The sequence below is a fragment of the Leuciscus leuciscus genome (assembly GCF_965113295.1).
Source record: "Leuciscus leuciscus genome assembly, chromosome: 5".
Classification (NCBI taxonomy): Eukaryota; Metazoa; Chordata; class Actinopteri; order Cypriniformes; family Leuciscidae; genus Leuciscus; species Leuciscus leuciscus.
This window is the reverse complement of record NC_138729.1, coordinates 10,160,760-10,185,636: the sequence shown is the minus strand read 5'-3', so window position 1 is coordinate 10,185,636 and position 24,877 is coordinate 10,160,760. Positions and strand designations below refer to the sequence as shown.

The 24,877-nt window shown below is 36.4% G+C and overlaps 2 protein-coding genes across 3 annotated transcripts in view; both read right to left on the bottom strand.

The window, feature by feature from the left end:
* Positions 1-18,963, bottom strand: part of arhgef12b (Rho guanine nucleotide exchange factor (GEF) 12b) — a 75,381-nt gene extending 56,418 nt beyond the window's left edge. For both annotated transcript variants that reach the window (XM_082170080.1, XM_082170081.1), the window contains exon 1: positions 17,494-18,963. In XM_082170080.1, coding sequence (XP_082026206.1) covers positions 17,494-17,525 — 32 coding nt within the window. In that variant the 5' untranslated portion in view covers positions 17,526-18,963. The remainder of the gene's footprint in view (positions 1-17,493) is intronic.
* A 2,344-nt stretch (positions 18,964-21,307) lies between these two features.
* On the bottom strand, positions 21,308-23,682 carry tlcd5b (TLC domain containing 5b; the record flags this gene model as incomplete). The annotated part of the gene is made up of 2 exons (XM_082171685.1): positions 21,308-21,840; positions 23,487-23,682. 2 exons carry the CDS (start codon positions 23,680-23,682, stop codon positions 21,308-21,310), a joined length of 729 nt encoding a protein of 242 aa, XP_082027811.1.
* Between the last annotated feature and the right edge of the window lie 1,195 nt (positions 23,683-24,877).

The following is a 24,877-nucleotide window of genomic DNA, read 5'->3' as shown; positions in this document are numbered from 1 at the left end:
TTTCAAATATAAAATGTATTTTCTATTGCCATTTCTAATTTTCTTTTTTAAAGTTTTCCTATAACACTGAAAGACTGTAAAATAGAAAAACTATTAATTATTTTTAATGGTTTTAGTTAAAAATAACACCGTTGTCAGTTTTCAATATAAATCGCTGAACCCCAATCCTTCTTGTTCACAACTGTTTATGATGCAATTGAACCAATTTTATAACATAACAGACAGCTCATATACATATTTCAATTACACTAAGCTGATACAATGATGAAATAAGTGAGAAAGATGAGAAAGAGACAATGCTCCCATCTTTACTGGCTCCGTCACAACGGTGTTGCTGTCAGTGTCTGTTGTTTGGCAGCGGTGTGTGGGATTCCCCACATCATCTTACAGATCAATATTTCAAGCATGCTCCAATTACACCAGCTCAATTATATCTGCCTCAAACCTACTGAACCAGACGGTTCATTTAACCAAATGGACAAGCCAACAATTGAGCGTCCAGCAGGGAAATAATTTGATACCAGTAACCAGAAGGACAAAGAGCTCAATATAACGTTTAGAGCCAATCCAAAGAACAGTATATATAGCCAGAACTCCATATCAACTCTACAATACACACATTAATTCCTGAAAAATTAATACCTCAGAAGCGAAAACTCTATTCAAATGTTACTGTTAATGGCCATTTCCACAAAACATGCCCAAAGCATATCCAGGCCAACATAATCAAAAGAGAAAAATGAGAAATGATGCTTTGCTTAAAGAAAAATCAAGCAAAATGTAATGTGCAGTAAGCAATTTCTGAGAAATGCTGTTGAAAGTGGATCGGGCCGAGTGACACAACACACTCATAGCCAATCAGCAGCAGGGGGTGTTTACACTCATGATGGGGGAGGAGAGAGAGTGAGCAAGAAGGAGATTTAAAGAAAGACTGTAGAAAGAGAGATTATGAGAGATGCTCACAGCTAGCACAACTCAACAGAGACTTCACTGGAGAGCACTCAGATTCATGGTAAATACTAAAAAGAACATAATCCTTTACTAGCTACATCAGATGGCTGGGTTTTTTTGGTGTCTCTTTTAGAGTAGAGATACGCATGACATGTTTCCCTGGCAATGTCAGCGTAAGAACTGTGTTTTGTGAGTTGTAGGATAAAACAGATTTTGGTAGTAGTCATAGAAGTATGCATGTTTTATTACCGTGTGTACCTGCGTCTTGCTGCGATATGACCAGTCGAACAAAGAATGAACAAGGGCTCCAGTTTCCCACAGTGGTAAATTTAATCTTTACAGTTGTTATTTTGGTTAGTGGTGGGGCGATTTAAATGCAAAAGCTGTGAGGTTTGGACTTGTCATTCAAAGAATAGGAAAAAAAGATGACCTTTGTAACCATTTAAAGCAGCCATACCAGTTTTTATGTCAGAATTTTCAACTGTTTCAACTTACACACTGAGAAGCCAGTAGTTAAATACTCCAAAAGTCTCTGGGAGTGTCCAGGACACTGCTCTATTTATAGCAGCTTGATTACGAAAAAGAAAATAAAGGCACAACAACAATACTCTCACGTCTTGAATGCCAAAAATACCAGACAATTCCTGAGGGGTGATTCAAGCGCTGGCCTTTCACAGCCTGGTGCTTGAGTCATATGGTTTTATCTACTCAAGTCTAACACTGATAAATCACCCTTTTACCATTAGTTAGAGAAAACTAGTATGACACATCTACTAATAAATAAACTAATCCTAAAACACATCCTTGACTTCTCAAAACAGCTCCCATTAGCTCTGCTCCAAATCCTAGTGAGCTGTAGGTAGACAGCAAATAAAGCACTACAAGTTGTTCCAAACAGTAGGCAGCAAACATATGCTGTAACTTTATTTTGTCCAAGTTCTAAAGCAGAATCACTTATCTTTCACAGAGAAGGCCATCCAAGAATGCATTGCAAAAAGTAGTGAAAACAAGAAATATTCCAAGAGAGCAGCCAAGAGAAATGTAGACTTTAATTTCATGCAATACTAAGAATCAATATTCCCTTATGTTGTGTGTGCTGTCTTTATACTTGGAGGCAGCAAAAAGCAAAGCAGCTGACTAAGTTTTAGGATCTCAGGGAATGTAAAACCTTAAAAAAATTTAGTCATCCCCATCACATAAATCACTACAGCTTCCTCCAAAACAAAAATGCCTTTGAAAACTTTCAGCAACCAATAAAACAACTCGATTTGAGTGGATGAAAATTTAAGTATGGATGGATAAAAGAGGGAACGATTTGAGCACAGGAGGAAAGAATGCTTTCAAGACAAGATAAGCACTGCAGCAGGAATGAGACTGTGAACAACGAGAGCTATGCTGAATACCAAAATCTCCCAGTTCACGTCTCGGCTATGAAGTAGTTTCCAGGCAACTCCCGGGTCTGTCAGTAGCCTCTGCCTAGTTGATGGATTTCAGTAGCGCAGGCATGTCCCCAGTGCTGTAACACCGGGGGAGGTTGGCTTGTGCACTTTGTTGGGAGAACAAAAACAAAAGGCTGGGCTCAGCAGTTGCTTTTGTCACCGGTTACTTAGTACACTGAAATTTTAACAGGCCCTACAGCTGGGGCCTATTCAGGTATAACAACGTACCACTCACTCTCTCTCCTATCTGCCATGTATGATGACAAGGATCACATGTCCCCTTGATTATATGACATTTGGTGAACATAAAGGGAAGTCATTTTACCCACAGCCACAAGTCTGATCACTACTTGGATTACATATTGTTTAGAAATAGCTTTAACATGATTCTAATATAACTAGTAATGCAAATCCCAAAGCAATATGCTGTATGTTCCTGGATGAAGATCTTTGCCAAACAACAACTCTAATCCCAAAACCTCCTAGAGGACCACTATCCTGCAGAGATTTGGTCCAATACTTATCTACTGTAACACACCTGAACCAGCTATTCAAAGTCTTCAGGATTACTATAAATCCAGGCAAGTGATTTTAGGCAGGTTGGAGCTGAACTGTCCAGGACACCTTTCAAGGCTCCAGTAGCAGGATTGGACACACCTGCCCTGATATCATAGCATATTTTGTACAGTTTATACAAATGTTGTTTAAATACCTAACCCTAGCCCTAAGCCTAAGCCTAAGCACTAAGAATCTGTTTCATTTTAAATTCCCCAACTGCCCCCAATAAATAGAGTTCAATCACTCAGCATTTGATCGCATTTTGCAAATTTTCATCCTGTTTGCTAGAGCTGAACATCTACAGCGAACATAGTTCAGAGTGTAGTTCCTAAATCAAAGTCTCACAGGTCCTAAATCTATCATTCAAGGATCTTTATCACATTCCAAAAGTAATTCAACGCTGTATTGAATTTCAGAAGGAGAAAACTCAAAATGTTGCTTTTTGTACTCTGCCATGAAACAGTGAATTTATGTTTCATTCCACTTAACTTTTAAATGCACTTTTAAACTCACATCCCATGAACATGAAACCGCGAAAGCTGCATTCATAATGCATTATGATGTACAGGCAGATGTTGAATCCCTGAGTCATGGGAGAGAGTCCTACAGATACGGAAAAGGCAGACGTGCCATGGTTCTGTGGCTGGGTTTGGTAATGGTCTGTTGGAGCAGGAAGCAGACGGGCACGGACACTGTGTGGAACGTGGCAGGGTGGAGTTGCCAAGCCCTTCTTATCTCCCTTTCAGAAGCAGATGTTGCCAGCTGTGTGGAGCAGAGATACTGATCGGGGTGCGCCTCATGTTAAGATTCGCTCCACTGGACTGGAGACTGGAGAGGTGGGGGAAGAAAGCGGGATGCAGGAATACAGATTTACAGGCCCAACCACAGGTACTGACAGCAGAGATAGCCTACTTCAAAGATTTTTCCCTCTTTGACAACTGATTCACCCAAACTAAAGCATGTCCAAATTGTGTTTCTTAGGGGCTGTTTACATGAGACAGACTTTTAACTAAAAATACAGCATTTTTTGTCGTTTTTGCAAATCTGTATGAATGGGGATTGTTTTGACAAAGCTGTCACCTGTAAACGAAAAACGCAAAGCAAAAACTTTTCCATTTTTAGTACATCGCTGTCATGTAAACATACCTTTAAAATGTCCAACATGAATCTGGTGTTGATTCAGAACCAATCAAATTTAAATGGGCACGCTTGAATATGATATAAATCATATTTAAGACAATTCTAATCTAAGTGAGATTTTTGAGTGGCACTTTAGGTCACTCTTTGAGATTTTTTGGAAAGATGTGTTCTCAACTCTGTATTTAACAACTGAACCACTAGTCTCGCGAAGCCAGAATTGATGAATTATTCATTCAAGAACGAAGCCGCGAATTTCATATACTTTTGAAGATCCAGCGCTTAGTTGATCCTGGTAAGCGCTCATTGTCACAGTTGTAAACACTACTGCGTTCTTCTTCCATGAGGGAGTTTGGTGTCACGAAATTAGTTTCCAGACGGACTTTGGAACGCAACACAACGTCTCATGGACATCCTGTAGAATTCAACCAGTCAGATTGCGACTTCGAAACTCCTGAAGTGTTTCCAGATAAGTGTGTCATATGCATCAGACGTTCAGCCAACAGTCCGTGGGCGTGATGTCTGAGGCTGAGACTACTGAAACTAAGGTACAGAACAATGCAACACATTAAACCGACTCTTAGTCCATGTTGTGTTTTCATTCACGTCAAATGAAATATGAAATCTACCTCTGAACTAAGTCCATTAAAATGGTTCACATTTCTAAGGTAATTACCTGCATGATGTACAACGCACAATGGTTTTAGAATGCAGCAACTGCTGTCAACACGATCAGGTGCACCTAAAATTATATATACGTCAACACCTCCAAAATGCACAAAAGCACAACATTTTTCTGTCTGTGAAACCAGTTTTTCTGTCTGTGAAACCATGAACCGTCTATCATGTAATGTCTGTATGTAGCAGCAATGTGAACTTATTACAGTGACAACCTGTCTGGAGAAACCTGAAGGGCCTCACTCAAGGGCACAGTGGTAATCATTTTAGTGGGGATTGAACCAGCAACCTTCTGGTAACCTGCCTGATTGATGGCATGGTGGACAGTGTTACTAACAGTAACATTAACATCTGTGTTGACAACACCTTCTCCACCGGTGAAGTATGCAGCTTCACCAACAACATACCCTGGTCATACAAATGACCCTTAAAGAAGGGGGATAGGGAGGGGATGAATGCATATAAAGAAAATTTAAACCGAAGTTGAGAAAGAGCAGGGACTCCTACAGGAGAAAGGTGGAGTGCAGATGCAGGACAATAAGGTGGAGGACAGTTTTGGTGGGAGTAACACAGGAGAATATGGAGATGGCCAACAAGCAGAACCAGTTCTTTAACAGGATGGATTTAAGGTCCTCTGTGGTTCAACATCCAACCACCTATGGACACTGGCTCCCCGAGACCTCACAGCTCTAAATACCTTTTGCCTCCATTCCCTCTGAGCCTTCAGCTAGTAAGAAACAACCAGTCTCACTCACAACCCTGCACCTGTCACACTTTCACACCTCAACAGGCACTGGCAATCCTGACAACTCAGTTCAAGCTGAACGTCACAGCAGACCAGGTTCAGAGGGAACTGAGAGGCACCTGTTACCATTAGTCCCTTCCTGGAAACAGTCCTTGTACTCTGGAAAACAACATATTGGGTCCAGAAACCAAAGCACCCCACTGTTAACAACAGCTAATGTCACTGAACTCAAACATTATGACAGTAGAAAAGTACAGTCAGGCATATCTGGTCGACCCCTGTTTGGCTTGACGATTCTATCAGATTCTTTAATAACTCTGCGATTGTGGGGTATACGTAGTAAGGGAGTGAGGCAGGAGTGAGAGTATAGATTACTATAGATTGCAAAAACCAAGCAGCTGGTTCACTTCAAGTGGAAAACGGACCAACTGCCCCTCTATATTGTCTGTATAACTGGCCGCTTAAAACTCATTTTACCTCAAAATCAAAAGTAAAAAAATAAGAAACTAGGCTATATTTTGCTTTGAGAAAGGACCATTTTAGGACCATGTGTTCACCAGAGATCTTCAACTCTTAGGTAACAAGAAAACTGAGGTTTTGGCCTCAACTATTAAATTACAGCTAAAACGGCATAATGCAGTCAGTCAGTGTAATGACTCATTTTGGCTTCATAGTGGCATTTTGAGGCTCTAAAGTCTCTTGGCTTTGGTCTGCACTTTGGTCTCATACAACATGGATGACCTTTGCCAATCCGTAAATCCTCTGGCTCAGAGGCTGATGCTTCTAACGAAAAAAAGTGGCAATTTAAATCTCATTTCTCGTAAGCTCAATTTTCTGTCATTTTTTTGCACATGCACAATCTGTTATAAAAGACACACACTGCTGTCTATGCTTTGACAAGACTGATGTAACTAAACTTTCACACGTCTGGCATGAGGGAAAACCACAATTATGAGACAAAGTTGAAGCATGACAGGCAAAGATGATGCAAAGAATTATCATTGAAAATAAATTAGCAAAGAGAACAAATAAAGATAATGCTTGAGTGCATGTAAAAAAAAAAGTGGTCTTGCAGTGATCTTTTTCCATCCCAACCCTCACTATAAAGCTCAAAGACCAAGTGTAGCTGATCACAGATCAGCAGTAAACTTCAACAATCACCTCATCCCGAGGACTGTAGTATGTCAGCAGGTTGTCGAGCTGTATAGATGGCAGTCAGCATGGCAAAAGGTTGGATCTGAGGAGGTCAATTTCTTTCCTAACAGCTCGTCTGGCAAAGGAGACTGGGAAAGCTGCAGCAACATTACTTGCAGTTTCCAAGGTGACGCAGCTGGGAGAGTCAAAGGGCCTGTCACGTGTGTGTAGCACGAGGACTCTGTGTGCTGTTCTGGCCCCAATATCTCCAGCCTCCAAAAGCAGACTGGCTCCCACAGCCACTTCCTACTTTTTCAACACGGGTCTATAACCCCGTCCCTGTCTCTCTCGTTCACTCTCTCTCCCCAGCCACACTTCCTGTGGGAACTGTAGGCAGCGAAGCCATTTAAGAGCTCAACATCCTACAGTCCTTTCTATTTAAACAGGCCTACGACTTTAATTATTAAACCCATGTTAATTACACTGAGATTAGGGATGCACGATATATCGGTCATCATATCGATATCGGACGATAAATGGTACTTTTTAATTAGTGGTCGACCGATATTTTTTTTTGATGGCCGATGCGGATATCTGGAGAAGGGTGGTCGAATGGCAGACCAAAGCTGATCTTCTGTTCGCATTCACTCACTTCGACCACTATTTTTAATGCTATTGTTATCGATCCGATAAGAAACTTAGTCTGATATATTAAAGCCGATAGGTAATGGATTATTTTCATCAGCTGAGACACTTCAGATGCGCGCTGTTCGCCATAATGGTTTTGAATTGCTTGAAATATGATTGGAATCACTTCAAAAAGGAAGAGAAGTTAAATGCAACATCTGCAGCACAAATTTGTCATATAGGCTACATCAAATTATAATAAAAACACGACTGTAAAGGAATGTTGTGAAATCTTTGTGCGCCGTTTCAATGTTTGTTATGCCATTATTGTTACAGTTGTGGTGTTTTTAAAACTATATCTTTATTGTTATAGTTATCATCCTTGGTGTGACCAGGCTTTAAATCACAGTAATGCTTTGCAAGAACAGAGAAAAGTACTGATCACACATAAATACTCAAGAGCTGTGACATTTATCAGAAATCCCTGGATTTAATATAGTCTAATATAGTTTAATATAATATAAATCACACAACTTTTAAAGCCATGACAATGTGTCTCTTCCTGGAGTATTCAAGCTCCGCCCCCCTCTTCTACTTCTGTACCATGATTCACTATGACCAGAGTGAAAGTGAGAGATTGAGAGTGAGATTTCTCTAATTTCCCCCAGTTCTTTCCAACAGCCCATGTTTACTCAATCGTACATTGAAAAGCTTTTTTTTCTTAATTAAAAAAAAAGAAAAAGAAAAAGCATTTGTGAGTGAACTCTTGTCTTCCAGTGTCTGGCTCGCTGGGGTGTCGGCCACGATTAGTACAGGTTTCTATCTACTCAGCAAGCTGAGACATGTCAGACACACTAAGAAGGGGTATTTAATTAAATGGGCCAAAAATACCATGTGGAACTGCTCATACATTACTCATCCTTTCTCATGTCATTTGTATTTACTGAAGGTGAAATATTCAAGAATGTAGGTCTACATTTATGTGGTCATACACAGTCCCAGCTGGGGTACTCATTACTTACAGGTAGTGCTATCTCCTCCAATACACTGATGAAACAGCTATATTCAGAATACCATACTATTAATATTTCTGCAGTATATTGTGCACAGCGGTGCCGTACAGAATTCTGTATTTTCAGCAATAAAATGTTGTATCCCACAATTCAATGCACTCAGATTAACCTATCATAAACTGACTCATTATTTGATAAAAATTTCAAAACAATTAAAAAAAAAAAAAGACAAATAACACTTTGTTTCCAAGATGAAAACTGGTAGCATACTACTGTTCATTGCATGACGCATACTGTTTCATATACGATTTGATTACTTTATTCAATTTCTGTTGTAGGCTTTTACTTAGCTGAGTACCACAGTTAGTACATCTTTCTGAAAACCTAAAGCACTGTTTATTTAGGTTGTATTTTTTGTCGGTTTTGTTTGTAATTTAGTTTCTTTGTTCTTAATTGTATTACTGACTCTTTACTTGTCTTCTGTTTTGCCTACTGTTTTGAGGACTTTTACTTTCATTAATTAACCTAGTATTAGTTTTTTCTATGGGTGTCACAATATATTGCAATACATAAATACAACAATATGTATTGTGGATAGTGACAATATATATTGTGTCTAGTTCACCCAAAATAAAAATTACTGTGTGAGAATTTTTTTTTAAGTTTACAGAGTGTAGTGTCAGTACTACATTAAACTACTATAATTTTGAATATATTACATGTATAATAATGCAATGGGGGGATATTTGTGGGTCCTGATAATGTTAAATGTCTTATGTTACCAGTAAAAAGTGGTCTACATTATTTTAAATATCTAGTCAGAGACAGAGTGCAAGCATATTCGTCTTAAAAAAATCTGTATTTTCAGCTTCAGAATCATGAATATTTTTAGTCTGGTGTCATCGTTGACCTGTGCATTTATCAGCCCCAAGTCACCATGTTAACGTTTTCCCATGTCTTGGAGTATCGCAATAATATCGTATCGTGAGTTCAGTATCGTGATATGTATCGAATCATGACATGAGGGTATCGTTACACCTCTAGTTTTTGCTGCGCAGACGTTGTGAATAATAATTGTGAAATTTCACTGACATTTAAAATTACTCATATCATATCAACAGAATAAGACTTTGATCATATCACCCACCAATAATCATGTTAATAATTGTGATTTCAATATTGAGCAAAATAATCATGATTATGATTTTTGCCATAATTGAGCAGCCCTAATGTCAATCACAGTGCTATTTGCCTACCACGTGTTTGAGTTGACCAATGAAATTGGCTGAGTTTGCACTTAACTGGTAAGCACTAAGCAGTGAGCAGTGTATACTAGTTTTCCATACTGAACAACACATCCAAAGTTGGGTCCCATTTATAAAAATGGCATTAAGGTTTCTGATTGGCTATTGCATAAATGGTTGTAACCTTAGATCATTGCAAATAAAAGCTTGAATAAATGTGGAAGAATAGATAAGATCAAAAACAGCAAGCAAGAGCTCTATAACTCATGTCTGTGCCTGAACAAGAAAAATTAAAAAGATGATCTCATGGTATTTAAAAATTACGGCAATATTCAGCACATCTGTTTTTTCAAAAATTTCTCAATCTCTCACAGACAAACACAAACACGCTCGCACGCATTTTTTTTGCACAGCCAATGAGAGCGGCACATAAAATGCTGACAAGGGCTGCTGACCATCAGCTGACCAAACAGAGCAAAGCCTGCCTTCCACCAACAAAACCAGCATAGCTGGGAAAATCTGAGCAGTTCACCCTGCTCAATACATCTTCTCCATTCACTGCCATTTTTAATCCATAAAACTATAAAATAATTGAGCCCTCCTTAGGATGAACCAGTTTCAGTTCACAAAACACTCCCTGTAATCTGTCAAATCGATCTGTTTGGTTGGAAGATGTCACATAAACAGGTCTAAAACTGAAACTGATTTGTCAGACACTAGGTACAGTACCAGCAGACATGCAAGATTGGTGTCAAATCAATGTGACTTTATATGGAGCAAACACCTGTCATCGTAGCAGGATGTTCCTGATGGTATCTTTCCCAAAATCCTATGTCATGTGCTGAGGATCTTTCACAATCATAGCTAAACATGGCTGCCCTCCAATTTATTTTTCCAAAATGTTGTATTGGTCACAACTTAGACTTATCTGATAAAGATCAGAACAGACAGTCAAAAGCTAAAATACTGGGTCAAATTCAGGTTTGTGAGGATCATAATCCTGTAGGTCTTGTACAAGAATGTCATGTGACAATATTATTTTTTTAAATATATATTACTACTATTGAATCTATTCTCAAATTAATTTCTAAAAAAAAATTAAATTAAATTTGAATAAAAACATTTGAGTTTTAAATGTGCAAATGTATGCAATCAATTAAAGTTAATTTAAATGCATATAATGTTGTTTATTAGTGGAAAAAAAGGGGTTATCAAGCAAAAGTATTGTTAATTGGGTTTAGTTAAAACCTCTTTTCCTGATTAAACAACACCCCACTGTTTAAAGGGTTAGTTCACCCAAAAATTACTCCCATCTTATGTCGTTCCAAACCCATAAGACTTTCGTTCTTGACACATCTAACTTGATTAATGTAGCAGTTTTATTGGCCTGTTCAGACCAGAAGTTAATCATAAATGAATGAATCCAATATCTATATTGCCACAAGGAGCACATTAAACAGCCTCAACATTCAAAGGCATTTAAAAGCTAAATCTCCCTCTTGGCCTTATTTATGGTAAAAGTAATGCCAATATTTTGAACAAAATATATAGTAAAAAATAGTAATAATGGGTCTCATTCACTAAGCATGAGTATGCCGTAAGAACGATTTTAAGAACAAATCATGACTCATCAAAAATGTTATTCTAATTAAAAATTTACAAAAAAAATATAGGAACAACTGAAACCATAAAACGCAAAAAGCACTTACTCTGTACGGCCTTATAATCGTGTTAAGAAGTTATATTTCATCCTAAAATGACTATAATTACATTGAAGTATGTTGCATTCATTGTATTATATCATCCATATATAACCTTATATAATAAAATTATTAAATATTACAATTTAATTTAATCTTAAATATATTCCATCATATCAAGTTAAAGCGGCGTTAAACCTTCAGCTGCGAGGTTTCTCTGAACAACACAGATATACGCGCATGTACAGCTGGCTAATGAGAGGTCTGTAATCTGGGTCTGTATAAAAAGGGGTTTATTGTGAGAACTGGTGAGAATGGCACACTTGCTCAAGGATTGGGCGAGAGCGCGTCTGAATACAGCGGCAAGTTTGACGAGAGTGACGAAAGGCTGTAAGGAAATCGTGTGCAGAAAGCCCTTATATGGAGATGGTTTGTGGGTGTTTTATGCAAATGACTAACCTTGTGCACGTGACCGCTCATTTCGAATATTCCAAATTCACCAACATCAGAACCACGTTAAGAACAAAATCATGTGCCTACGAACATGTTGTGAATTAGGCGGAGATTCTCCTGTGCGTACAAATACGAAATAATCTACGCAATTATTAGTAATGAGACTCATTGTCTCTTTATTAAAAGACAAAATTGTTTATAGATATAGATCATATAACTAAATTATTTTACATACAGCTTTAACTTTTTTTGCATTTTCTTTAAACAATTTATAAACATAAAACATAAAAACAACACTCCGCCAGCCAATAAGCCATTTAAAACTGCCACTGCCTATATGGTTCTCTTATCTGAATCCATACAGAATGTTCATGTGACAAATAAAGTAACAAAGCAACTCAATTTCTTCCCATGATGCACTTCTGGTGGCTGGCAGCTCTGTCAGGAAGAGCTTGTGGCCTGGCCCAGTTGACAGACATTGTTTATTAGTGATGTCACCACTTCCCGAGAGGGCCTCGGGGGTTTAAAAAAAAAAAAAAAAAGACCACAGATCAGCGAAATGCTGTGACAAAGAGCAAGCTGCACGATACAGCCTTCAGCAAACATTCAATGCAATGATTCTTGCCACATGAAGTCAGATAAGAACACAACATTTTTTTGGTGTCCATTTAGTTGATGTTAGTTAGATATATCATTTCAGCTATAACTATCTGGGAGCCTGAGGTTATGAGGACTCAAGCTCATCATGTTTGCATTGTAAATAATGTTTTGTATATTATTAAGTTGATGTTACTATACAGAATACTGTAAACATCTGAATTTCACAAGTTATAAAAAACTATGTCCCCATCAAACAAGCATACTGTACGAAGCGTCGTTATGCTATAATGTCACCCATAATTGGCTGTCCAAAACCTGAAAAATTCTGTCTTCATAGCCAGTAAACAAAATTAAGACCATACCAAGGCACAAGGAAAATGCTATAATAAAAAGGTAAATGGAAAAGTTTTCTTTTTTTCACGATTTCTAGTGAGAAATAAGTATTATAGTCTTGGATATGACTAATTCTTTATATTAATTTGTTCTAGATCATTAGACATGTGTTTTCGCACAAAAACACCACCTGTGAAGTCATCAAGGCAGTGGCCTTATGTTTCGGACACAGCTGTTGTGTTACTATGAAACCCAACAGATACATAACTTGAGTTGCCTTCTCACATCTGCACTATTTTTAAAAACACAAAAAGCTTTTGTGAAGCCTTGAGATTAAAGTGGTGTGTGGTGACGTACAAAAGCTTTCTAGAAGAACAAGGCTTCTGACTCACTCGCTACTGCCAGACAGTTATTCAGACAAATGATGAGAGGTGAGCGGAGCTCTGCTTTGGTGAGACGTCTTCAAAGAGCCTGGAGAAACTAGAATACAGCCGGAAGAATAACTCTCCACTAAAAATGCCAACATGCCCTCTGAACTCACTGCCAAATCTCCAGCCGCCCAGCGAAGAAAAACAGTCCACAAATGCAGCAAATAAAAGCCATTGAGACAACATCCAAGTCACTGTCTGTCCATTATGTATAGGTTTGGTCATCGTATTTATACAACGTAATATATACACACTATACACCACCTTTTATGTGTATTTACAATACAGTTAAATCAGTAATAGTATGAAATATCTTAAAATGGTTTTCTATTAGTATATTTTAAATTGATTAAATATTCCTGTGATGCAAAGCTGAATTTTCAGCATCCATTACTCCAGTCCTTAATGGCACATGATCCTTCAGAAATCATTGTAATATGCTGATTTTGTGCTTAAAGGGATACTCCACCGTTTTTTCATATTAAACTATGTTATTCCCTTAACTAAGACGAGTTGATACATACCTCTCTCATCTCAGTGCATGCACTCAATCACTCTGGTGCGCGGTGACACTTTGATAGCACTTAGCTTAGCCCAGTATATTCAATGGTATCTAACAGCAATGAATTTAGAAGTGACCAAACACATCAACGTTTTCCCTATTTAAAACCAGTTACACGAGTAGTTATACTTTGTTTGTTTCTTGTAAGTATGGTTACACAAAATAAAATGTGGCGCTTTTCTAAGCGGGTTAAAAAGGATAACTATAAATGTATGGCGGAATAGCACTTTCGGGAGTAATTCGACTCGCCGCAGTAAAAAGTCACGCCTGATCCTCTTCCCACTATTGACAGAAGTGAGAGGAAGAGGATCAGGCGTGACTTTTTACTGCGCCGAGTCGAATTACTCCCAAAAGTGCTATTCCGCCATACATTATAGTTATCCTTTTTAACCCGCTTAGAAAAGCGCCACGTTTTATTTTGTGTCACCATACTTGGTCGTATAACTACTCGTGTAACTGTTTTTAAATAGGGAAAACGTTAATGTGTTTGGTCACTTCTAAATTCATTGCTGTTAGATACCATTGAATATAACTTACTGGGGTAAGCTAAGTGCTTTCAAAGTGTCACCGTGCGCCAGAGCGATTGAGTGCATGCACTGAGATGAGAGAGGTATGTATCAACTCGTCTTAGTTAAGGCAATAACAGTTTAATATGAAAAAACGGTGGAGTATCCCTTTAAGTAACATTGCTTATGTTGAAAACAGATCATCACAAACAAAAACAACATAATGGAGTTTTGTAGAAAAGCATTTAGGCATCCTAGATTAGGGTTGGGTATCGCGTGAATTTTTTATGATTCCGATTCCGCTTATCGATTCCAATTCTTATTGATTCCTATTCTTATCGATTCCTAATTTCGATTCCAATAAGGTGCTATGCTATGCATAAAGCTTTTATAATAAAACAGATCAACATCAATTTATGTAATACTTAAATTATTTTATAATTTTTTTTATAATTATATATATATATATATATATATATATATATATATATATATAATTTGTATTATTTTTTATTTTTTAGGACTCCACTATAAGGAAATAACAAAAAACATTGATCAATGAATAATTCGATAATGGAATTGAAACCACACCCCCATTTTAAGAGACTCAATTTGTGAATCTGAACTTGTGCCAGTTCAATTTACAATACTACAGAAAATATAATACAAAGATTCAGTGGCAACAAATGTTGCGTAAAAGGTTCACCCCTAAAATTCTGTCATTAATTACTCACCCTAATGTCGTTCCAAACCCGCAAGACTTTTGTTCATCTTTTTGATGAAATCTGAGAGCTTTATGTCCCTCTTTTGACAGCTACGCAACTACCACAAATCTAATATGTAAAACTAATCCATATGAATTTGAGTGGTTTAGTCCATTTTTCTCTGAAGAGACACGATGGCTTTAGGCTGATGAAAATATTGAATTTAGGCTTCACATATTAATTAAATGTTCATTGATTAATGTTTATAATGTGAATAAAAGTCTGAATTCAATCTGTTCATAATATTAAGCGATCATGTCTCTTCAGAAAATTTGGACTAAACCGCTCAATTCATATGATTAGTTTTACAATCTATTTATGAACTTTTTAAAGCGTCAAAGTGGTAGTTGCGCAGACTGTCAATAGAGGAACAGAAAGCGGAAGATTTCATCAAAAAAATCTTCATTTGTGTTCCGAAGATGAACGAAACCTAACTAACAAACTAACAGTAAACTAACCCTTTAAAAGAAGCTTTTTTTTTTTCTTAACACATGCAACACAGACGCTTATCTGACCTTTCCTTTTCAAAAATAAATACGTCTCAAATATGCAATAAAGCAAATGTCAAACTGTGAAATCCTGATAGTAGATGGTAATGTTTACTGAAAGCAGGAGCCCTGTTCTTGCCTTTGAGGAAACGACCAGTTTTTCCTGATGACTATCATAGAACATCACCTTACAAAAGCAGCTAGACCCTACTGTGCACTACATTTGTACTCACGCAATTTGCAAGATGGATATCATTTTTAAAAAAGCATAGGTGTCAAAACACAGATGTCACACAACATGCACCAAGGCACAACTCTGCACACAGATAAGATGACAACACATTTGCACTCAGTATCTTCTGAGTTTTGTTCTCTAAAATGTGTGTGACTGGTTGAGCACGAGCAAGCACAGGTAACAACTCAAAAGGTGTAAAACCACAACAAGAGACACACCGAGTCTTAAGAGCAGCATTAGCAGAACACAGTGAGATGACAGCACATCTTAAGTGCTTCCTGTCACAAGCCGTGGGCTCGCAGGTATAGTGATGGGTCGATCATGAACAATTAGTTCATTTCCATTCCTCTCACGTGCCAAGGAACGACTCGAACCAGACTCAAAAGGTGAATTAGGCCAAATCAATTCTGTTTCTTGTACTAGCATATGCATCTGTCATGTGACAAAAGAATGAGTGACTCGGACCAGAAGACCCCAAATTAATAATTTCTCTTTATCATAATTTCTCATTTTTCGGGATATGATCAAAGTTTGCAGAAAAGAATCTGGCTATTGAAAATGTAACATTTAATTTAGTTCTGCTCAAATGAACAAAATTACTGGAATAAAGATTTGTTCATTTTACTGATCGAGATTCAAAGATCCAATTCAGATCTTTCCATCACTCACAGTTCTCTGGGTCATTCTGAGTGACTAGTGCACTACCAAAACAATATACAAACACACAAACCACACACTGTCACAATAAATTAGTGGTTCCAAAGTGTTTTTGCTTAGAAAGTTTCTCTGGAAAAAGATCAAGTAAATTTGAGCTGCAAGGTCATAAGGTCACCAGTTTTCTTATCAACTTGACAATTTTGAGAGAAACAGGTTTGACTGCACGTCTCACACATACAACATCCGGGAGAACAACTTCAACCAAAAACTGGATCATCGCACTTGTGACAATGTTACCCATCATGCTTTTTAAGATTATTAGTTTTAGATCATAAAGAGATCTTAAACACTGAACATAGACTTAGGTTTGGGTTTTGTATGGGGATACAACTTCAGATTTTATACTCACCCATTTCAACAGGTGACTAACTCGCCTTACATAAAAAGTGCCATGGCAGTACCAGGGTGGGGTACGTTGAGGTGTATTGATATTAAATGATTAGCATATTCATGTGATGGTATTTATATAGTACTCAAAGGTATTTAGAAGAATACCATGGTACCAAAAATAGTACATTTCTGTGTATAGTTGAGCTCTTAAAGAGATAGTTCCCCCCAAAATAAAAAACAATTAATCATCTACACACCAACATAATTGTTCTAAACCTGAATGAGTTTCTTCTGTTGAACACAAAAGAAGATATTTTGAAAAATGTTGGTAACCAGACAGTTGACGGCACCCATTAACTTCCATAGTATTTTTATTTTTTTCTACTATGGAAGTCAATTGATGTCTGGTTACAACATTCTTCAAAATATTGTTTTGTGTTCAACAGAAGGATGAAACTCATGCAGGTTTGGAAAAACTTGAGGGTGAGTAAGTAATGACAAAATTTTCATTTTTGGGTGAACTATCCCTTTAAAACAACACCCAAGGTACAGTTACACCATGGTAATTTGCTAATAAACCATGGTAGCTAATGACAATTATATGAATACCAAAGTTTGTACATAGTATCCCGAGAGTATATATAAGAAACCCATGGTATTACTAAGGTAAACATCCAAACACTTGTAATTTATTATGTATTCCCACAAGTAGCATTTTGTTGAAGGCTGCCAGATTCATCTCAACATCAACAATATAGTGTTTTGGATATGTATAAACAGTGTCATAAACCTAAGACAGGTCACTATCATTATCATAAACACAATCATGTAAATATTATGTCATCATTTACCTCTCAGCAAGCGTGGACTGTGTGCCGCTCATTGGGCTTTCCTTTCTTGATTTTCTTCAGCTCTTATCCAATTAGCATTTTACCATGGTAAAACACCTTTGTATTCGAAAGAAAATATAAACAAAAACATCAACAACAGCCGAGTGGCACTTTTGAATTTTGACAGTTCCGTCTTGATGTTTTCGGGAATGTCTCCTCTTGAATGGAAGAGAGATACAAGCTTATGTTTTATATTTCCACGGTTTGACTGTGTTGGTTTTACTATGCTGTGTCATTTGACTGTAGCTCTACAGATATCAAAGAGTTAGTAAAGGAAATCGATGCTAAAAGCAAACACAGATGATCAATGGAGGAAAACTCTTTCTGTCTGTCTGAGACGCTTCATCATTTTCCCAGCCAAAATGCCACCACACAGCCCGACAGGCTTCCCCCTCGCCTCTGTCTGGATACAGTCGCCTTTGTCAATCCCAAACCACGACTGGAAGTAAACTCAGATAAACAATCTTTTGTTAAAATGTTGCCTTACGAATGAAAGAGACTGTCCGGTCGCATTTCACGTCAGTCCAAAAGCTCTTGGCTCGTTTTACAGTCCCAATTGTTACTTCGTACGTCTCGGCGGTTTTCTATCAATTCCAACACGACATACTTCCAAATCGGCATTCCTAAACAGAACCGAATCCCATAAGCGAATTTTCTGTACTGTAAAAAAAACAACTAAGTTTGCAGTATACTGTATTGCCACTGTAAAGTCAGTTTGTAAACTAAATATACATCCTTTTTAGGCCCCTTACACGCTGAATGGACTTTTTCTCCATAAGAATGTATGTATCCTTCCTGTCCACTCCAATGTGTGGAAATCTGGGGAAATTCACTCAAACGATGGATTAAACAGCCACACGGTTCAGCCTTTCATCGTAATTCCTCTCCTACCTAGTCCAACTTCCAGAATTCCCACATTTTCCACTACAAAATCGGGAGAAAACTTTACAAATCGTTTGATGTTTGTGCTAGGAGCAGCGGTATAGTTCCCAGTTCAGGAATTCTGCTCAAAGAAGCTTCGTTTCAAAGCGGCAATAAAATACAATCCACACGTGACGGATGTGCTACACATATTTTCCTCTCGCGAACGGATTCCCTCTTTTCCCGGAATAATTTGTTTGGAAACTTTGGTTTAGTCGGGTCCTTCCCTTCTTGTCTCCATGTTTTCCAAAATTCAGTAGTTTTTAGCCGTTCTTTTTCCACCAGAATCTGTGCACCAAGAATTCAGTCTCTATACAAACGCAAATGACGAAAACACACGCATATGTGTTGTCACATGTGTCAGTTTCGCGCTGTACGAAGATTAAAAACGATTAAGAAAAAAATCACAAAAATCCAGATAATTCCTGACTTTCAGTAAAATCACATCCCGGATTCCTACGCCTGCTGCGAGCCTGCGACGCTTCACCTCCTTTTGCGTATCCTTCCGCAAACAGCAATATCGCCTCCCAAGTGTTGTAGACTAGCCTACTAGTTGTTGTCAGTGGCAAATTAAGAACATTACTCACTCACTTAAACCAATAAAACAGGTTAGATGGTTTACAGATTAGCCAGAAACTGCAAAGAATAAACAAAGTCACTATGTTAATGAAACATATTCGAAAGAAGCATATCCATAGTTAAATTAATGCTGAAATCAATTAAACATGTGTAACTTTCATATACATTCATATTCATCATATAATTGTATTGTAATATTCAATAACAACAACAAAAAAAGAACCTGGCTTTTATTCATGGTCATGTTGTGTTAAACAAATAAGCCTAGAGCTGATGTGTAAGTTATAATCTATAAAATACCAAATAAGGAGAAAATAAAACAGAAATAATTGACTTGGAATGAAAGACACTGATACAATAGAGCTGTGATTTATTGTTAAACAGTAATAAGGAGCATATTTCAATCTTTTGCGCCACCTAGCGGTTCAAAAGTTTTAAACAATGAATAGATATCTGTGAACATATATCAATGAATAGATATATTTCCAGTGTTTCTGATCCCACAGTAACATTTAACAATAATCTGTAAATAATTTAGCTCATGTGTGAACAGGGATACTGATATTGGCAGGGTTTTCTCATCTGTCACAAGAAAATTAAAATAAAATTATAATAAAATAAAACAAATGGGGGAAAAATGCAGTTGTGAAATCTTTATTGTGAAAGTTGTAGGTTGTAGTTGAGAGGCTTTATTTATGTGGACTCATACTAAAAAATCTAGGCCTACATGTTACGTTCAAAACAGGCCTCTTGCATTATCAATATAGTTTGCCATTTTTAACATTTCAAGATTCTTCTGTGGTTGGGATAAAATGGCCTAACATACATATATTTTCCTGTCTCTTGTTTAGTGTCTATATAAAAGAGAGAAATACCTGTCCAAACAGATCACAGAAAAGATGCTTAAGTCTTTTCTTTTTAAATTAAATGACCATAACTCATAACTTTAGCTTTAAGAATATACAGATATGAATCCTAAAGGAAGTTGGTGGTTTTGCAGTGTGACAAGAAACCATTTGAAAATCCACAAGACCAAGAGGTTAGTGGTGAATTTAAGTTGTGTCATTAAACCTGTAAAACCAATTACTATCTGGGAAGAGAGTGTGGAGCGGGTTTGCATAAGAAAACCTTCTCTCGTTCACAGGCTCAATAGCAATAGCAGATGTGAAACATGAGTGCACTCTCATTGTCATTGTACTTTTCTGTTTGATTGCACATTGTGTTAATGTGTAGTTGTGTTTTTGAGCACTTTGGTTTGGAGTTCGTAACACACAGTTCACTCAGTCATTAAAATTCACATTTATGCGGGATTTTTAAAGTTGTTTTCTAGTCCTTGTAATGTCATTAATATGCATGAATATGTCATGGAAAAGTAATCAAAATGACTAAAACCTTAATATGTCACAGAAATTAATAAAATATATTAATATGTTACGGAAAAGTAATGGAAATTAATCAAATCGTAATATGTCACAGAAAAGTCATGAAATTGTAAGTCTTAATATGAAAATGAATTAATATCTTAATATGCCATTAAAAGTTGTGTAAATGAATCAAATCTTAATATGTCAAGGAAAATAGTAATATGTTACAGAAAGCAATGGAAATGAATAAGATTTTAATAGGTCATGAAAAAAGTTATTAAAATTAAAATGTCTTGCAAAAGTTGAGGAAATAAATAGTCTTAATATGTCAAGGAAAATTATAATGTATTAATATTTTATGGAAAAGTCATGAAAATTTACATTTTAATATGTTATGCAAAAGTTTTGGAAAGTAATGAATATCTTAATATGTCAGAAAATTCATGAAAATGTATACAATCTTAATTAACAAGAAAAAGTCCTGAAAATGATTATCTTAATACATCATGGAAAAGTTGTGGAAGATGTGGTAGAAATGAATAAAATCCTAATGTCATAGAAAAAAATAGAAAAAAAGTGTGGTAAGTAAATAATACAATTTGGGAAAGTCAGGAATTGGAGATAGCCTTAATTAATATACATTTTGAGATGTTTTAAATCTTTAAACTTTTATGTAAATGTATCCAGTAAAATTAATAGAAATTAATGAGTGAAAAGGTGTAGAAACCATGTTAAGTTAAAGCGATAAGTCACCCCAAAATTGTAATTCTGTTATCATTTACTCACCCTCAAGTTGTTCCAAACCTGTATGAATTTCTTCACAAAAGAAGATTTCCATAGTATTTTTTTTTTATACTATGGAAGTCAATGGGGTCCATCAACAATTTGGTTGCCCATATTCTACCCATGGTCTATTTCACTTTAACAGCATGTCCATTAGAATCATCCAGCTTGTACCGTTCCTTCCATCGCCTGTATTTGGTGCGAGTTTTCCTGCAGGCAAAACGTGCAATGTCCACCATGAAGATCCAGGAGAGAGTGTAAATAGCCACCCCACAAACTTTCACTATAAACAATGGCTTTGGAGAGGTTAATTCACAGTACAGCATTCTGCTCCCAACCCCGATCCTCACAGAGGCAAACAGAAGAATGAAGAGCAGGTCCACCACATCTCCAGCTAAACTGTCATAGCGGCCCATGCGCTTGAGGAACCAGCGGGCCTGCAGGAGCGGGTTGGTGATCTCACTGCCGAAGAGGACAGCGCAGGTCTCGATGCCCGACTCGCCGAGTCCCAGCGCCAGCAGGATTCCAAAGATGCTCATGGTGTGGTGGGCCAACATCACCGGACCCTCGGTGCGGAAATGCACACACCAAGCCATGTCGAAGAAGAAGTATCCCAAGCTGAGAACAAGAGCCAGGATCTGGAGAGATGTGTTTTCAGTGCCTGGAAACAAGAGGAGAGTCAGAAGTCACATCTAATTCATTCTTAAAGGCTTGACAGACAGTAATTGACACAATGTGGAGAAATGATCTGACTGTGCGGATCAGCAATGGTGCTGGTTGCTGCATTCGTAGGATCGAGTATATCATGTAATACAGGAAGCTGCAGTTTCAAAACAATATATATATTATTAATATTAATTTGTCTAAAGGTTCAATAAACTGTTCCAAAAGATTAAATACATTGTTCCAAAAGTTGTGGAAATTTATATTTTAATTTGTTATGAAAAAGTTGTGGAAATGAATAAAATCTTAATATGTAGTCGAAATTAATAAAACAATTTATATGTCATGGAAAAGTTGTGGAAATTGAGTAAAATGGTCCGATTTAAAAAACTATTTTTAAATGATTTCAAAAGTCATGCTTTACAGGGTCATTTAAAAGGTCATTATAATGCCCTTTTCACAAGATGTAAAATAAATATCTGATGTCCCCAGTATGTGAAGTAATACCCCACAGATATTTTATATAGCCTGTTAAAATTGTTTTAAGGCTTTTTTTGAGGGTGAGCAAAAACGCACTGTTTTGTGTCTGTTCCTTTAAATGCAAATGAGCTGCTGCTCCCGGCACAGAGGGCGGAGCTACAACTGCTTGCACTCACACAGACATGCACTGAAAATTTCAACAACTTTTAGCCTTTTATGTTCAAACCGGATTCAGACAAAGATGGAGAGACTCAAGAAGAAGTGACAACATGTAGAAGCAACAGGACATTCCTGAATGGTTAGTTGATGAATTTATGTAGCTTATGTGTAGTTATCTTCTAGTCATTGATTAGCATATTCTGTCTTGATAATCTATAAATCGCGTTCCCGGGTGTGGGTTTATGTAAATTCTAGAGTTGGTGTCACTAACCCGGGAGGAATGTCGTGTAGTCTCTACCAGCCGTTTGTTGTAGTCCTTAAAAAGCAATTTCTTTAAAAGCAAATATCTCCCTTTGCTTTGAACTTTGAGCGTTGTAACTTTGCAGATGTTGTTTATGCTCAAACAGCAACATTACACACTAACTAAAGTTAGAAAAGTGAAATCATAATCAACCACCCCTTTAAATATAATATAATATAATATAATATAATATAATATAATATAATATAATATAATATAATATAATATAATATAATATAATATAATATAACGTGACCTAACCCTTAACCCTAAACATAACCACTGGTAACACTCTTGAAACTTTTAACCCAATACTATATGAGTCATGCTTTAGGGTTAAAATCTGCAAGAAATAAAAACTAAACCTATTTATTTTGTTACCACATGTCTTGTGGTGAACAAATAATCTGTGCAAGTTAAAGAAAAAGAAAATGTGTTTGTAATCTTTAGTTAAAATCTGAACATTTGCTTCCCCTTTTTTTTTTCTTTTTTTTTTTTTTTTTTTTACATTTGCTTCCCCTCAGGAAGGATGTTCCTCTTCTGATGATGTCAGTTTGATGGCTTGGACAGAATATTCTTATCCTCCAAGGATAGGCTGCTGCAATCAAGCCCTCTATTTTTTCTCATTCAATATTTCATTTCATTTGGAAATACGTCACAATACTGAAGTAAAAAAGGTTTCAAAACAAGACAGGACAATCTACCTGGGTGTGTGAAAGGCCATGGCCCAGCAATGAAGCCAATGTAGGCAGTCACACAGACACTCAGGATGCCATGGATCAAAGTTACCAGCCTGCAGTTCCACTCATAATCTCCAACACTGTTCAAGTGACACAGCAACACGTACAGAAAGAACCAGCCAATCAGGCTGCAGCTAGTCTCAATAATCAACCACGCCATCTCTGCACTGGAAAGACTAAATAAATACAAAGATTAATAAGATAGTCAGCAAATATTAGAAATTCCTGTCTGCATAGGGTTTATTATAGTTAACTAAAACGTTGTTACTTGAAATAAAATAAACCTTAACCGAAAAAAATTAAATAACAATGAGTTGTCAAGACAGCATTCCTTGCTTTCATTTAGCTTTATTTGATGTAGGCTATAACTATAGCTATAGCTAAAACTGAAATAGAAATTAATAAATGTATATATATTTTAATGTATATTATAATATGTATTAGGCCTATATACATAAATATATATATATACTTTTTAAAATTAAAATTAAACTGAAAACTGCAAATATGAAAATAAAAACTAATTCAAAATATTAATAAGAACTATAATAGTATCTCATCTGGCATCCAATCAAGACACTTCCTTTCAGAACATTTTTTTCTCTATTTTTGAATTTGACAGTGTTTTACACATTAAATAAGACAAAATAGATAGAAATATAAGATATACAAAATGTTTAGCGAATATATTTGAAATGCCTGTCTGCATTACGGTTTATAGTTATAGTTATAACCATAAAATACATTTCTGTGAAATATTTTTATTTTATTTTTTTTAAATAAAATATAAAAAAATGTATTTTATTCAATAGTTGCCAAGGCAGCATTCCTCATTTCCATTTAGTTGATATATTGGTATTGATACACTAAAATAACTAAAACAATTAATTGAAATAAAAATTAATGAGCAATTTATACATATAAAAAATGATAAAAACACAACAAAATGAATACAACTTTAATTCACATTTAAATAAAAACAAAATATTAAAAGAATAATTATAATAGCATTTCAGTGGTACTTAAAAACTGGTCTGCATATAACCAAGACACTTTCTTTCAGAATTTGTTTTCTCAAAGTTCAAGTCTCAAAATTATAAAGTTATTAAAAAAAAGACTAATGAATATCTAAATTGAGTGATGCATTTGAACTGCTCAAATGCATTTTGCATGTACAAACCTCAGATACAACTCAAGCGCATGAACCTAAACATCCTGGTAAATCCATGAAAGCAGCTCCAGGATTCTCCTCAACCCGCTGCATTCTCAATGCATTGGGACGTCCAACCTCAAGTGACATGTCCGACAGAAAAATCCCTCCTCTCCCGAGAGTGGTGTGACACGGCAGACACAAT